This window comes from Populus nigra, chromosome 3, assembly GCF_951802175.1.
Source record: "Populus nigra chromosome 3, ddPopNigr1.1, whole genome shotgun sequence".
Lineage (NCBI taxonomy): Eukaryota > Viridiplantae > Streptophyta > Magnoliopsida > Malpighiales > Salicaceae > Populus > Populus nigra.
The window spans coordinates 19609332-19627126 of NC_084854.1; the positions used below are offsets into that span (position 1 = coordinate 19609332).

Here is a 17795-nt window from a genome sequence, read left to right on the forward strand (position 1 = left end):
TAACCCCGGTTACTATTCTGGTGTACAGTAACCAGCCCATACTTGTTTTGGGCTGGAACCCCAGCCCAGCCCATGCTGCTGGGCTGAGTCCAGCCCTGTAGAAAGTAAGCCCATGTTGTTGGGCTGATTTCGGCCCATTTTCCTTTTGGGCCGGGTATGGCCCATTCAAAAGTTTTCTTCAAATATGTATTCAAAAAATCTGTGATTTTCTGCAAGTTTGTATTTTTGTACTATAAAGATACAAATCCGGTATGAAAATACCCGGTTTTCGTCAACAAAAAAAAAATGTTTATTTAAAAAAAAAATGTTTTGTTTTCATGCATACGGCCAATACCCTAACATTGTTTTTACGTCTTTTATCTAAAAAACAAATATTTGAAGTTTCAAAAATGTGTTTTCGCATGGATTTCTTAAACACAACAAAAATCATTTTTCTTGCATTTCTGGATTTTACAACATGTTTGTAAAACTCCAAAGGGTATTGGCCAATATTCCAAAAAATATAAAAATCTTATTTTGGGGGAATTCATCTATTATTCACCACAAATGTTTGGATAAAGAAATCCTTAAAGGACGAATATCCAAAATATTATTGGGGATAATTTGTTATTATTCACCACTAATGTTTGGATAAAGAAATCCTTAAAGGACGAATATCCAAAATATTATTGGGGATAATTTGTTATTATTCACTGTTAATATTTGGATAAAGAAACCCGGAGTGGTAAATATCCAAAATAATTTTCTAGGAATAATAAATCCGCACATATCCTTGAAAGAAGCCTTGATTATAATCGAGGACATTTCAATTTTTTTTTTTACTCCACGGTTTACCAGTTGTGAAAGTATAAAATACTAAGACAAAAAAAATAGGTTTTAAAGCACCCTAGATTTCGTTCATCAGAGCCGACTTATCTTAGGAAAGTGATGGGATTAGAGAACATCAACACCATAACATTTATAAGGCAAATCAAACACCAAGCAGCTTACCTTAGGTAGGGCGTACTAGGGGTGCTAATACCTTCCCTTTACGCAACCAGTCCCTTGCCTTAGAATCTCTGAAAGACCAGTTAGGTTTCCTAGTGACCATAATACTAGGTGGCGACTCCCTTTTTCAAAACAGAAAGACCCCAATATCGACCCCCGCAAACGAAGGATGGGTCGCCGCGACGTCGAGCTCTCGGGAGGGTGCGACATATTCTTTTGAGTCATTCTTGAATATGTCTCATTTGTATTCAGATAATCCTGATATTCTACTGGCGGGACGTCAGTAGGATTTCCTTCGGTATCAGCTTTAAGTTCTGTTTGCTTTCGAGTCAGGTGAGTGGATAATTTTCCATATGCATGAGAATTATTATAAATATTTGATTTTTTAATAGGAATTTGATCATTCTTCTTGATAATATATATGTTGATTATTATCCTTGTTATGATAAAGTACGATCAGTTGTTGAATCTGAATTCTTGATATGAACCAATATATATTTGAATTGACTTTTGAATTGATAGCTCCTCATTTGATTGATGTCATGAGTTGAGCCTTGAGATATGAATATGTCTGTTTGATTATGATTATGATTATGAACCTATAGTATGCTAGTCAGAACACCCATGTTAACAGGGTATTGTTAGTCTTTGTGCATATCGTATCTGAATCTTAGTTTGTTGGGGGAGTCACCAGCCTGTGAGGACTAATCATCCTATAGTACGAAGCCTCATGCTCATTGTATTTTGATTTTCTGACGAGTTTTATCATATGATATTCTTGTTATGGCCTATTTAAGAAACCTTCCTATAAGAACATAAAGCCATAATTGTATATATATTTCTCATTGTTGTATTACCTCGTGTGTGTGTATTGAACGTTATCTACTTACTGAGTTGTTGAACTCACTCTTTCATTATATACCTTTTCAGGCTTATAGCTTGTTAGTGGATTATTTTTGTTAAACCTTCCGAACCTGCTTTAGGTTGTAATTTGTACCTTTCTTTTCGTCTAGTTAGTGCTCCAAAACTATGAAATTATATGAACTCTTGTATTAATACAATCAAATTATATTATGAAGTTTATTTTGTTATTAGTGCTACGTTGAACTCTAATTGAGTTCTGAAGGATAAGTTTGTATGTAAGTTTGGGTTCGCATAGGTATGGAATCTTGAAGGGATACCTTGCCTATGTGCCGGTCATGTATCCGGGATTCGAGTTGTGACACAAAGTATAATTTTTGAGGGAGGAGAGAGAAGAGAAGGAAAAAGAAAAGAATAGAAAGGCCTATCGACGACAAACTGAATCACCACCAAAAACATGCATCATACCAACAAGAAAAAAACATGGCAGTGCTTCCAATGACGTGATGAAAGTGTATTTTTAGACAATGAAAGGTGTCGTGGAGGCGTCGCACACGACACCCATAGTGTGTTGGCACCTCCCGCATGCCTCATAGTATCGTACATATGCCTAAATTTTTTTTTTATTCAAATATCAAATCACCCAAGATTTTATATGTTAATAATGAAAAAACCTTTGGAAAAAGCTCCTTAAAATCATTTTTTTTTATTTTTTGACTTCCAATGGCATTTCGATCATTTCACTATACTTTTGATTTTTTTATATATATTTTTTCAAATACAAAATTGCCCTCATCTTACGATAATAACAAAAAAAAACCATTTTAAAAGTACCAAATTATCCTTTGATGCCACTATTGAAATTTTTGCTTTTAATAGTATTTTATAAATTTCACTGTATTTTTTAAATTGAAACAGACATAATTGCCCCTAGTCAATTTAGAAATGACTAATGTGCCTCATCAAAAGATTTTGATGTCCCAGGTAACTAGTTATAAGTTTTTTGATGAAAAAGACAAAGACCTCATTAGAATGTTCTGGTGAACAGTGCCAATATATCTGCAACTACACTATTTTGCTAACCAGTTTTAGCTATAGCATATTGGAAAAAAAAATTCTTCTATTTTATCAATCTTCTTAGTTTATCTTTTTTTTTTTATGTTTTTAAAACAATAAATAAATAAATTAGAAAAACAACATAAAATGGATGAAAAATATTAAGTTATAAATGGTTTTAAAAACAAAGAGAGTAAATATATAGTTACAACCATAATTAATTAATTTATTTTAATAAACTACAAAATTAAATTACTAGTCACTCCATGCCAGTTTGTATTTTTCCCTTCTCTTTCTATCTTCATATCTTCATCTAATATTTATTTAAGAGTGTGATAAAAATTATTTTTAAAAATATTTTTTATTTTAAAATATATTAAAACAATAATTTTCCCTTCTCTTTCTATCTTTCTATCTTCATCTAATGTTTATTTGAGAGTGTGATAAAAATTATTTTTAAAATTATTTTTTATTTTAAAATATATTAAAATAATAATTTTTAATATTACCCTATCAAAAATATTTAAAACATACAGCTTTTGAGTTTAAGAAATGCAATCATTGCTAGAATTTCTGATCATTGCCGTGTTATATAAATATTTGTTTTGCAGTGCAAAAACTTCGCTTCCTTAATCTTTAACAATTTTGATACTTGTGGAAAAATAAAAAGACTAGTTCTAATCGAACTCTAACATTTATTATTTGCCTTCATTTTTTTATTTCTTGAAGGGCCTGAAAGCCCAAGTATCGATTCTGGCTAGACTCGAGTCAATATAGTTTAGAAAAAATTAATCGGCCTGATCTAGCTCTAATCCGACCCGACACCTGAACATATATAGAACATACGAGTTTTATTGATCATGAATGGCTTTGTGATCAAATCTTCAATAGATATATTTATTCAAGAAAAAATAACATTTGAATTGAAACAGCTATACCGCTCACAAAATTTTATTCGAACTCGCTTGAGCAAATCTTCCAATTCACTCAAGAAACAAATCGGATCTTTAACACTCAAATTATATATATACACACTCTGCTCTCTTCGAACATAGAATGTTTCTACCGGGACCAAGTTTCCTGATAAAGTATGGCTTCTATCCCTCGAGTTAGTATAGTTCTTGATCTGATTTCAACATTTTGGAAGGTCGCTTGGCGGCGGTAGAAGAGACTCCTTAGGGCCTTTGCCATTGTCTACCAAGAACGCCATCTTAAGTCCCCATGTAGTGTGCACCTCTAGATGGCAATGCATGAACCAAACTCCTACAAGAGATGCAAAGAAGAAAATCAGAGAACATGAAATTAAACAAACTGGAAAACGCCAAGCTCTGTACTTCCAAACGAAAACATTAAACAGCAATTACCTGGATTATCGGCGCGAAATCTTATCGCCACCCATCCACCAGAAGGTACTCCAATTGTGTTCCGTTCAACAGGATCAACGAGGTTAAATTTCTTAGTATCAGTCTTGGGATTGTAATTCCCTACTCCCCTACCGACAGCAAAGAAATTGAATCCATGTAAATGGATCGGATGGTTCTCAGGGGATATGATCCCAGTATCTTGCATAACAAGTTGGACTGTCGAGTTGTAGCTCAGCCTATAAACTTTAGTTCCACTTTTGGTCTGTAAATTTGTAGGTGGAGTGCCAGTGTAATTGAAAACATGCGGTGGCTTTGCAGGAAAATCAGTGGTGAACACACCGCTGATGTTGAGGAAATGTGCTTGGAGCAGGGCAGTGGTCGGCATCACAAATGTGACATTGTTAATACTAGCAACAACCCTGCTGCCATTACCAGCTTTGCAACTTGGACATGGGTTAACTCCTAGACCAACTGTAAAGAAAAGGTTGTGATCAACGTTCAATGGGACTTTGGCAGGAAATTTTCTTGAGTTAAGGCTGCGGAGAGAATTGGTAAATTGATTGGCAACTGCAGTGGCATTCTTTGGAGGTGGGGTTGTGAGAGTTGTAGGGGAGTTAGCAAGTGCTCCTGAATACTGCAAAGTGGCTGTCGCTGTCATGTTGTCCACCGCAATTGGAGAATCCATGAACGGGGAGGCAGCGACCAAGTACTTGCCTGTATTTTTGTTAGTTGTGACAAGGACATTGGTGGTCTGGCCCGGGGCAATTAGGACTGTATCGGTTTTGAATGGTTTAACATAGGTGGCATCAACTTCGACGACTGTAAGCTTATGCCCTGCAATTTTGAAGAAGAGCTCTTCATTGAGTGCTGCATTGATCAACCGTAGCATGTAGGTCTCGCCATTTTTGACTGGCAACGTGAAACCGCCTGCATGAATCCAAAAATCTTTCTGTATCAGACCTTTATTAGAAAGCAAGCATTGAGAGCCAGAACTCTCAGGTATATCTTATGGTCATTAATCTTAGTTGAATACCCTGTGAGGAACAAGCTGAGACAGCTCCTGGATGGCCGTTAATTGTGTGAGCATCAGAGACATTTGGAGCTAATCCAGATTTAAGAGCCTCGTTGATCACAGCTTCAGTATCTGATTTCCACCATTCAGCTGCAATTTCACGTCACCACATTAGTCTCAGGTTACATATTTAATAACCATGAACCTTAAAGATTTGAATTATGGCGGAATGCACAGAATTTCAAAAGTTTTAGTGAAAGAAATAACTATTATGTATCTTGCTCACCTAATACAACAACCACTTCTTTATGAGGAGCTGGGAATGGGTAGGGGATGCCGCGTTTAGGCAAGACAACCAGGGCACCATGAACTGTGGCCCTTAGCCAGAGAATATGTGCGTGCCAAAGAAGTGTGCCCCTCTGACCAGTGATTGTGAAATTGTAGACATAGCTTTGCCCTGGCTGAATGGGGCATTGTGTAATGTATGCTGGTCCATCAGCCCAACCCGTTCTTAGTTGCCTAATGCCATGCCTGCCGAATACCAAGAAGAATCCGCATCGGAATCATTCATGATCAATTGAAGTATAACTGTTATACAGGGTTTGTTTCGTTAGCTTACCAGTGAATAGAAACATTATATTTGACATGGTTAACAACTTTTACAAGAACTGTATCGTCTTCTCTGGCATACAGAGTGGGTCCTGGGAAGCGGCCATTGACGGTAACAATCGGCTTCCTAGAGCATAGTCTGGTAGTATTTTTCATCACCACCTGTTGAAATGATGGTTAAATTAAGCTCATTTCTACATTAAATGTATATAATTCAAAGGTGTTCATATTGGTTGTGACTATTAATATGTCATTATAGCTCTGTAGTAATTTGAGATTTTCATTCTCTTATTGTTTCTTATCTGTATGGTTACTTACATGTCGTCGAACTTCATCTTTCATCTCTCAGTTGGCCCCATTTTAACCATGTACGCAGCTATTTCTGTAAACTTATTGTGTTATTATTATTATTACTACTAATTGACTAGTTGCATGAATGTATGGATGGATTATGAGAGCTTTCTGCTGCAATTGTACTCAGCTATTTCTGTAAACTTATTGTGTTACTATTATTATTACTACTAATTGACTAGTTGCATGAATGTATGGATGGATTATGAGAGCTTTCTGCTGCAATTATTTACCCAATAAAGTATAAATAAGAACAAACTTTCCTGGTATTTAAAATAGTGGCTATAGGTGGGGAACTTTATGATTCATTCTAATCATGGACAAGTCAGGCAAAAGCTATAGTTGCATGATTTTAAGCCTAAGGCTGTGATCATGTCTTGATGTACAATGCATCGTGCAAAACATAGTTGTCTTCTATTAATGAAATGCTTTTCAAGAATCGTTCTCTGTGACTGAGACAAATGACCTCAGCCTCGAGCATTTCAAGCTTTTGTCAGATGAAGGCATTCTACAGCAATATTATACTTACATTAAATTTGTAATGCCGAACCCTGCACTGGACCAAAGCAGGGAAGAGGCAGACAGCAAGAAGCATAAATCGGAGCCAGCAAGCGTACTCCATATCGCCAACTTTCTGATCTTTCTCTTGCAATCCTCTCTTGCTATTGGTTCTTACTTCTTGCTTTCAGACTTTGTTGTATTCATCTGCGTGACTGGCCACCTGAACCTTATAAGGGAACTGAGGAATTGCTTCCATGTCGTTTTTTTCGTAGTTAGGTGGGTGTGTAGATTCTTGGAAAACAAGAATTTGATAACAAATCTCACTAGATTTCTTACATGTTACATAAAGTCTATGGATCGACGTGGATTTGTAAGCAAACGGCGCGCCTATACCATTTTCGTCTACTTAAAACCTTAATGGAAATTTTGTTGGTGGAAATCTGTGCTAAAAAATTATTAGAATTGGATATTAATCTTGAAAACATCCTCTTGGCCGATTATTTACTCCACTAGTTGAAAAATTCTAGATTCCTAATAGGTTATTTGTGCCCAAAAAATTAAAATCACAATAAAAGAACCTATTGGTCTAGACAGAAATAATTAAATTACATGTGATAAGTCATGCTAGTGTTTTTCTTTCTACCTTTTCTTTTCTAAAGAAAGGGGCAAGAAGCCCAATAAAAACGAAGACTTCAAAAAACACCATCAGGGTATAGCCACCCCACATGCTTAATCTTTAAAACAAGTTTAAATTTTAATGTCTTGATATTAAAAATAAAAAAAATAAAAAAATCATCTTAAAATATTTTTAAATAAAAAGAACTTTTAAAAAGTTTCATGCATCACAATAACAAATGTTTCCTAACTATAAGATGAGAAAGAATCCTGCTTGTAACGTAGTCTTATCCTCTAATGAGTTGTTCTTTTGAGGAAGTAGAAAAGCTTAATAAAATTTGGGGGGTAACAAACTTACTACTTAATTACACTACCAGAAGAGTAGATCAGTAGTAGTGATGTGCAGCTATTCAAAAGTTTTCTAAATTATGCATCTATGACCCTTTTTTCTTTAGCATGATTAGCTTCGCACTTCAGAAGCTTCAGTAAGTTTCCATGTATCGGCCTCTCCCGCTCTGCTTTAGTGTATAGCCACACTAGGTTCATGCAGTAATTCAGCGAACACATGCATCTGGCCTTCTGTAGATGTAATTATGTAAAAATACAATGCAAAGGCTGTGAAGGAAGGTATGATTTTGTGATGGTAATTATTTTTTAAAATATATTTTATTTTTTTTATTTTTAAAACTCATTTATTTACATCAACACATTAAACCAATTTAAAAATATAAAAAAATTGATACACCAAAAAAAATTAGCATTTTTAAAAGCGTTTTTAAAATGCAAAAAGAAATAGGCTCTAGATTGTTAGAAAATAATATAAATCATATCTTGGAACTTCATCTAATAGCTTATGTTATTCGGTTGAATTGGTTCTTTAATATGGTATAAGAATTTTGATGACCAAGCGGTCACGAATTCGAATCCCATCATCCCTATTTATTTTATAAAAATTAAGCACAAGTAAGTTTGGGTCTGTGCAAGTTTCAAACCAAAAGGTTTTCACTTAAGAGAATGTGTTAAAGAATAATATAAATCATATCTTGAAACCTCACATAATAGTTTAAGCTATTGGGTTAACATAGTTCTTTGACATAAATATCCTAAAAATTTAGGTTAGTTCTTTATTTGTTATTATATTAAAAGATAATTCTTCAATCGATCATTATATCCTTAATTTAATTAACTTTATTCTTGAGTATACAAGTTTTTAATCTATTATTCTAGCAAGTTTTTCAAGCTAAATCACCGGAGTCAGTCATATGACTTGGACATAAAAGTTTCTATTTTTCTAACTTGTAGAGGCATTTTAGAAACAAAAAATAATTGTATGTAAATTACTTAACTAATTCTAGTTGTTTGATATTAAAATAATCAATATATTATAAATATAACATATATTTAAGAATAACATAAAACCAAATTGAAAAATTACCTTATTATAATAAAAGCTGGTGAAGCCATTAATCCTAAAAATCAAATCTTACAATTATTCCTGCAAAATGTGTACTTAAGTTCCAGAGTCAATGGAGATTTCTGATCCAATAATTCAGGTCTTCAATGCTTTTGCAATTGCCCATATTTTGCCATGTTTTTTTTTTTTTTTTTTTTATTATCGTGGGTGTCCGGGCCAGCTTGCGCGCACCTCGACTAATCCCATGGGCCCTGAAGTTAACGACCATGTAAGCCTCCAGTGGCCATCATATGAGCAGCCATAGGGTTTGAACTTGAGACCTAAGAGGGAGCAAACCCCTTAGTCCCAAGCTCTTACCACTAGGCCACCACCTAGATGGTTATATTTTGCCATGTTTAACAGAACGTGATGCAGTAGTGCACTATAAACCGCCAAGGTCTAGAAGACCTCCATATTAGGCCCAAAAGGTACCGTTTAAATTAGTTTTGTTATTTTTTTATTTTTAGATTGTCTAGTTTGTTTAAAAATTTTATTTTTTATTTTTTAATTTACTAGTTTTTTCAGGTCAGTTTTTTTTATATATTTAAAAAATTATAAATTTCTTAGAAAAAAATAAATTATTTGAGAAGAGAATATCTAGTAATTAAATTTTAAATGAAAAGTTTCCTTTGGTGATGTATTCGATAAAGTTTTGTGCTCCTTGTGATTGCTATTTTTCCCCTGTTGATTTCGTCCGCATCTAGCATCAATGCACTTCTTTAACCTTGCATTTTGATTTTTATCTTTGGTAATAAAAACAAGTTTATTGAGTTCTTCGAGATTGTGGTAATAATTATTTTTTAAAGTATTTTTTTAATTTATTAAAATATTATTTTTTAATTTTTTTAAAATTTATTTTTTATAACAGTATATTAAAATAATTGAAAAATATAAAATAAAATAATGTAAAACAAACAAAATAAATTCTCGAAACCTCCATTGAAACCTCCGATCGAGCACCTTTTCCACAGGAAATAGAAAACGATGATACCTATATATTACTATTCCCGTCTTCAATTGGAAATGATCAAGAGTGGCCTCCATTCAATTATGTTTTACCACCGAGTGATCGGTAATTTTCCCATTGAGCAACTTAAATAAAAAAGAATTTATAGTTTGGGGTGAAAATGAATTCATTTAACTTGAACGGTTAATTAACAAGCACTCTAAAATCATCAACAATATATTCTTTTTTGTTTATAGAAATTCAAGCACCAAGCTGATTAACAAATTGCAACTATATTAAAAATAATGATTCTTGAGGTGATTTTTTTTTTTTATATCAACATATTAAAATGATTTAAAAATATTTTAAAAAAATTAATTTTTTATCAAATAACATTTAAACCATGTTTTCAAATATCACCGAAGTTTATCTTTCCAATCTAATCAAAAGCAAGCTTTGCTTTAAGATTTTTTCTTTACTAGTTAATACATATTGTAATGGTCTTGAAGGGGTTTTTTTATAAAAAAAAAATAATGAGAGGAGATCGTTTACTTTAGCCACATTCCAAGATTTTAAATATAATGATTCTTGATAAAAAGGATTTTTTTTATTTTATAAAATTTATTTTTTGATATTAATATATTAAAACGATCTAAAAATATATATAAAAAATTAATTTTTTATCAAATAACAATTTGAACTACGTTTCCAAACATTACCGAAGTTCATCTTTCCATTTTAATCAAAAGCAAGCTCTGCTTTGAGATTTTTTTTTTCTTTGCTAGTTAAATATACATATTGTAATGGTCTTGAAGGGTTTTTTTTAAAAAAAAAAAATTAATGAGAGGAGATCGTTTACTTTAGCCACATTCCAAGATGAAGAATTTCTAAAAGAAAATTCCAAGTTGAATTTTGGGATGCTTGCAGCCTAAGAGAATACACGGTTGAGAAATGCCTTTCATGTCATGCATCCGATGGCAACCCCAAAAACTTCATGGCATGTTTGAAAGCAAAGATTAAACCAACGGTGGGTAGGCAACAACCCAATATCCCCCCAAATTTACCCACTTTATTTCTTTATATATATTGTTGGAGACAATCCATGAACAGCATTTTATCCGTTTTATACTCCTAATCTCATCAAATAGACAAATGAGTCCGCCGTCGTCGACTGGCGTATTACTCATAAGAAGTCGCTTCACTTTTGAAAACAAATTAAGGTTGGTTAGCAGACTATGCCCAGCTTTGTTCAGTAATCGGTCCCATTCACACTCATTTCATGGTTGCACGAGGATGAATCGGAATTATGTCGGGTTTTTTTATTTAAAAATATATTAAAATAATATATTTTTTACTTTTAAAAAATTATTTTTAACACTGATATATCATATAATAGAAACAAATAGAGCCTCTTGTACATGAAGTGTTTTATAATATTCTAGTGTTAAATTTAATTAATATTAAGAAATAAAATTTTAGATTAGAGTTGAAAAATATTGAAAGAAGAATCATCAAAATTAATAAAAACAAATAGTGCCTTTTTTTATTTTTACTCTTAAAAAGACATGGAAAACTTAGTGTAGTCCTTGAAGTTTTAATTTTAACATGTTGATCTCTATTGTTTTATGAATTAATGTTTTGTTTCTAAAATTTATTTTTCATGTTTAAATCCCTGAATGATGACACAACATAGAAAAAGGATTTGGTTGACCATATTCTAACCATAAAAAAAGTTTTTTTCTTATTTCAATGGGTTTGTCTTAAAATTTTTTTAATAGAGATAATAGTTTTTTTCTTCAAACATGCTAGAAAAATTAAACAAACCAATGAAGTTTTAAGGATTTAGATAAATTTTATTTTTTTGAAGTGATTATAAGGTGTTTTAGGTTAAAAATTTGATATATTAAGGTTTAGAGGATATATTTTGAGATTTTTTCATATATATAAAAATAAACTGAAATTTAGATTTTTAGGTTCTAAAACTTGAACCTTAACTTTTTATCCGTCAAAGGAGAATTCACTTCTGAACAACACGTCTTCTAGCCAGGCGAACAATGTGTTATTTGCCCTACAGAACATGCCTTAGGTCTTTGGACCAAGCGCTTAGGCCAATTCTCCCAAGCTTGATACATACACACGCATTAGAATCTAAATCATTATTTTTTTTATAAATATTTTTTTTCATAAAATTAAATAAAATTAAATTTTCAAAATTATTTCATCACGGGCATACTTTCTAGTATCTAAACTAGTGTTGAAATTATAAAAACAAAATATTGAATCTCATCAGTTTTTTACTATGGGGTTAGATTCATTGTATTGTGGATTGTTACAGTGCAATAACATTTTTACCCTTCATTACAAAAATTAGATGGCCTTTCATGAAGTAAAATGGTCTTTTTCAAACGATTAATTTGATATCATAAAATTATTTGGGGTATTATGGTTTATCAACTTTTTTTGCATAATAAAATGATATAAATGCCCTTGAAAAGTAAACAAAAAGTTAAACTATAAGAGGGCCTTTTGTGTCATTTCATTTTTTAAAATAGTAAAATTACTTGATTGCCTTTCAAGTAAAAAAAATTAAATAGGAGATCAAGGGTATTTTGGTATTTTTATCATGGTTTTTTTCATTATAATCTATTTTAATTAGGGATCAAGTGTTCTTCTAACAAATAAAAAAATTAGTTGGCACGAGCATAGCACACCCAAGCAAGTAGACACCACTCGCGCTTTTCTAGCAATGCGTTCAAAGTCTTCCTGCAGCTAAAAAGATCTAACCATTACGTCATTTGATACGTGCAATACTTGTGTAGCTGTGATGCATGTGGTACAATTCATGATGGTTATTCATGATGGTTTGATGTTGATGAGATTTTTTCTCTTCCCTCCTCTTTTCTCTCCTTTCTTCTTGAAATCCGAGCTAGAAAAGCCAAGATCCATAGTTGCCTTCTTATTTATTTTTTCTTTCAATTGTTGTCCTCTTATATATATATATATATATATATATATATATATATATATATATATATTCTCCTTTTGATTTTTCCCTCAACATTTTATTTCATTTATTTTTTTATGAAATTCTAGTCCTCGTGTTTTTAATTGTTTTTTTATCATTTTCTTATTTTATAGGGTTATCATAAGTCATAGGTTAGTCAAGTCAACCTGAGTTGTTACAGATTTGCTTTTAATTTTTTTTTCAATTTAATCTTTTGACATTAGGCTATCAAGTCTTAAACTTTCTGATTTTTTATGCTTTTTCTTTTTATATGGTTATCCCAGGTCATAGTTAGTCAAGTTAACACAAGGTGAATCCAATTTTTTTTTCAATGATTTTATTTATTTATTTTACTTTGATCATTTTTTTAGGTTATTTTTTTAAAATGATTTTTAAATTTTGATTTCTTATCACCAGTGGCAGGTTAGTAGAATGAACTCGAGTTGACTTTGGTTTTTTTCTTCAACTTTTTTTTAAAAAATTGATTTTGTTTTTCAAATTTATTCTTTAAGATTAGATTATTAGGCTATGAGTTTTATGGTTTTTTCCACCTTCTATTCTACAAGGTATCCCAATCTCATATCTCATGTGTTTGTTAAGTTAACCCGGATTGACTCAGATTATCATCACCTAGACCTTTTTAATTTTATGTTAGAAAAAATTTGACTCGACCTATAATATTGTGAAAAAAAAAATCTAGTTAATAATATTCTGATGCATACTAAATGCACGCCAATAATTATGCTTGATAAAAGTTGAAAGCCCAAATCCCACCTGATATTATGAGAAACTAGGGGTGTTCATGATCCGGTCTGATTTGGTTTTGGACAAAAATTCTAACCAGGATTTTTTTTAATTTCTTAAAATTTTAACCCAAACTAAATTGAAAATCAGTTTAAATTGAACCGGTCTAACTCGATTCTTTTCTTTCAAAACCAAAAAACCCAATGCCTTTTAAATGTGCTTGTTTTTCAGGTTTATAATAGGCCTATCTTAAATTAGGCTTTAAAAGTTTTTTATTTGCTTAGATTTTTTAGATTTTCTTGACAAACCTTTTGTATAGGGCTTTTTAAACAAAGAAGCCCAACTCCATCCAACCCTTTATACAATACCTTTAAATTCCAAGAACTGCAAATTCATTAAGAAAGGAGTGGTGTTCTACCTGTCAGCTAACAACAAATTGAATTATTCATTCATGAAAACCATTCAATATCAAAGTTACCATTTACAAATAAGACATGCAAAAAGATTTACAACCGAATCAACCCAAGCAATAAAAATCCAAGCAAGTTGCAAACTAAAACTAAAGATATTCAACAAACATAAGTATTGTATTTTGAAAGTATTTTAAAAAAAATTTGAATTTTTTTATTTTTTATTTTAAATTAATATTTTATTAATTTTTTTAGATTATTTTGATGTATTAATATTAAAAATAATTTTAAAAATAAAAAAATTATTTTAACATATTTTAAAATAAAAAACAAACTTTATCACACTATCTGACATAATGCACATTTCTTTTTTATGGAGATTTTTTGAACCCTCAACAAAATCAAATTCATCATTTTGTTTACAAATAAACGAGTGAAGATTAAGAAAGATGAGCAAAAGAAACCCTCAAGATACAACTAAAAAACACAACTTTTTCAAGCTAAATAAATAGGCTTTAAGCACTGAATATATTTCAGTCATAACAAAAGATCTAAGCATTGAAGTTGATACTGCTGACCTACTCTTCACAGCCTGGAACACACAAGTTTTCAAACTCTCCAGTTCCGATCCCTAATAACGAAGAAATAGAAAGTGGCGAGAACCTGGTTGGCCAATTAAGAAGTGCATGCTCTGTTTATCAAAATCAAATTTGCGAAGGAAATAGGTTATATAAGTTCTTTACTTACAAACTTCAACCTAATTCATAACCACGAAAAAAAAAATTATCCATAAGCATAATCATAACACGCATAAAAGGGAAAAAAAAAAGGGGGGCATTAGCATAAATCTCAGAAGTAATTGCAAGAGATCGAAGAGGAAAAGAGAGGCAGAAACCAGTGATGGAGGCTGCCGGAGCTTGATATTGACAGATCAGGGAGATAGAGACTAGAGATAAAGGGTGTCGTTGTCTTTAGCTTTCGGTGAACTGAATTTAGAGTGGATCTCGATGAAGCCCTTGACCAATTAGAGAAAAGGAGATATTAATTTGGTACCACACCGAACAAGCAATCAGATTTAGTTGCCATGGCAATTGTCAAGCTGAGGCAGACGGGGCCACGGGGGAGAATGAGAGAGAGAAGAGAGGGAGAAGTGGAGTGCGACTTTAGTGTCGCTAAGTAACGGGTAGTGATTTAGGATTCGGTGAAACTTCCCTTATATATCCTTGTTTTTTTTTTTTTTGAAGTTGAATAAGTTTGGTTGAACCAATTCAGCTCAATCGGTTTTAACTTTTTGAAATCAAAATCAAACCTGACTGAATGTTTTTTCTTGTTTTTTAATTGGGTTTTTTTTCTTAGTTTAGTTTTTTCAGTTTTTTTAGTCAATTGTTTTTGAACACCCTTTCTATTTTTCTTCTTCGTGGTCTAGGCTTCAAAAACATGCAATCAAGAATCTATTAGTCTTTTCTGTTTTGCTGTTGCTTCTGCTTGCTTTCGTTTTTTTACAGCAGTTGTCTTGATCACTGGCTAAGAGACACCTACTTTTGAGCTATGTCATTAGCTACTTCATTTGTCATTATGCAGATTTTCAACTTAATTCTTCCAAGTTTTCCAAATCTAACTCTGTTTCGCTGGGAACTTGCATGCATTTTCATGCACTTTTGTGATGCTAAGAAATTCTTTAAACACTTTGACACTTCATTCTTCTAGTCTATCACTTGGTATATTGATGCGCTTTGACATTCCATTGTCTTAACTACCACTACAGTTGTATCTTCTTCTTCTTCTTCTTTTTTCCTTCCAGAAAGCTAATGTAACTTTCACTTTGCATATGTAAGACTGCATGCGAGTTCCAAAACTTGCAGGAGTATTCTTTCTTCACTTTTTGAAAAAAGTTTTCCTTCAATTCCATCACCAGTGTAAAAAGATTCTTCCACCTTTCTTCCTTCGTCACCATTTCATGCGTTGAACCTCCAATAACCCACCCTTTGCTGTTATTTTCAAAGATTTTCTTTTTCCTTTTCCTTTTCATGTTTTCTTTCCAACCCTTCTTTACAAAAACTCAGTATAATCAAAACAGTTGAAACAGACAGTCAGTCTGTTGTCATGTTCTTCAAGACGTTGTTGTTGCGCTACCCACTGCCACCTTTTCTTTTCTTTTTTTTTTTTTGCTTTTTTGGTGGCTGAACAATAGTTTCTTCTCATCCCTTTTGTGTTTGAGCTGAATTGGTATTTGGTAAAGGTTGGGCTTACAGTGCTTTTTTGACAACTACCGATTTTTCCAGTTTTCTAAGCTTTACTACACCCATGCTTTGCACTCTGTAATTTTGATTTTATTTGTTGTTTGCCGCTATCCTTTCCCACTACTACATTTAAAGGTTTCCATTTAAATCCTCCATGCTAACTTAGCTTCGCATTCAGACTTAAACTTCATAAGAAACAAATCCTGCAAGATTTTTTTTATCGCTAATTCTTCCCCCACCTCTCCCCTTGTATCATTCAGATATTAATATTGATGGCATTCGAAGAAATTTATCTTTGCTCATTTTTCCTTTTAGTTAGTCTTCAATGAGTCGCACATTGATTTCCATTTTAGCTTCAAGTTGCTATATGTTTGTGATGTTTTGAAAATAAATGAGAGAATTATATGTGATAAAGTATGATCATTTGTTGACTTTAAGATTTGATTAATATATTCTTATTTGATTGAGATATAATTTTATTTGTTTGATTATGATATGACTCTTTCATATGTTAATATCAATTAAAATACTCTTACTAATAGGAAAGTGTTAGTTCTTATATACATCGTATTCGAACTATAGCTGGTCGGGAAAGTTACCAATCTATAACGATTGATCATCTCATAGTCTAGAACGTCATGCTTTTTGTATTTTGATTTTCTAACGTGTCTTATCTTATGATAATTCTTATTATGACTTACTTGTAAAACTTTCTTGTAAAAGTTTAAAGTCAAAATTATAAATGTTTTTCTTTACCATATTTTCTCTTATATGTATATTAAACATTATTTATTCATTGAGTTGTTAAACTCGTCATCTCATTATTATTATTTTCATGCTTATAGCTTTGTTAGCATGTTATTTTTATTGAACTTATAGAACCTACTCTTTTATTTATAATTTGTTTTTTATTTGTAAATTTTGTTATCTATTATGTCTAGTTAGAGCTTTACAATTATAAAATTTGTATTAATTTTTGTATTAAGATGTTGACTTATATAATGAAATTAATATTATCTATGTTGTGTAAAACTATGTCTTGATTATTTTTAAAAGAACATAAATTTATACGTAAATTTGAGTTCGCGAAAAGATATCAGAAACGGACCTTACTCTGAAACTTTTGTTGTACGCTATGCTTTGTACATGACTCAGATCAACTTGCTGTGTGTTTTTGCCTTTCCTTGGAAATGGTTGCTTATATATCTTCACCATTGACGTTCCAGCTACGGTGGTCATCCAAAAAATACTCCTGCCACTCTTCTATTATTGGATTTTATTAGAGTTTATTATTGGGTTTAATTTATATTATTTTTCTGTACGATTTGTTTAGTGAGTTATAATCCTAATTATTTTGTAAACCAATTTATTTTTTATATATATTAATCAAGATCAAAATATATCATGAAAATTATAAGCAAGTAATGTTAATGTTAGACCTTGTAAGTGTTACAAATTATTGAATCAAGTAAAAAAAGAAAAAAAAAAACTATACTGTACTAACTTTATTTTTAAATATAAAGATTCTCATCATATGTAAAAGATAAAAACCTATATGTAATGATTATTTTAAAATTATATTTTATTATTCATATCATCATCACAAAATAAATATATTGATGCTATTTTAGATATACAATTT

General features: G+C 31.6%; 1 protein-coding gene across 1 annotated transcript; it reads right to left on the reverse strand.

Moving 5' to 3' along the window:
• Positions 1 to 3773: 3773 nt before the first annotated feature.
• On the reverse strand, positions 3774 to 6943 carry LOC133688286 (laccase-4-like). Its single transcript, XM_062107721.1, has 6 exons — positions 6770 to 6943; positions 5900 to 6051; positions 5567 to 5811; positions 5302 to 5430; positions 4269 to 5195; positions 3774 to 4167 (listed from the first exon to the last, which is right to left on the reverse strand). The coding sequence occupies exons 1-6, from the start codon at positions 6860 to 6862 to the stop codon at positions 4037 to 4039; spliced, it is 1677 nt and encodes a 558-aa protein (XP_061963705.1). The 5' UTR covers positions 6863 to 6943; the 3' UTR covers positions 3774 to 4036.
• Between the last annotated feature and the right edge of the window lie 10852 nt (positions 6944 to 17795).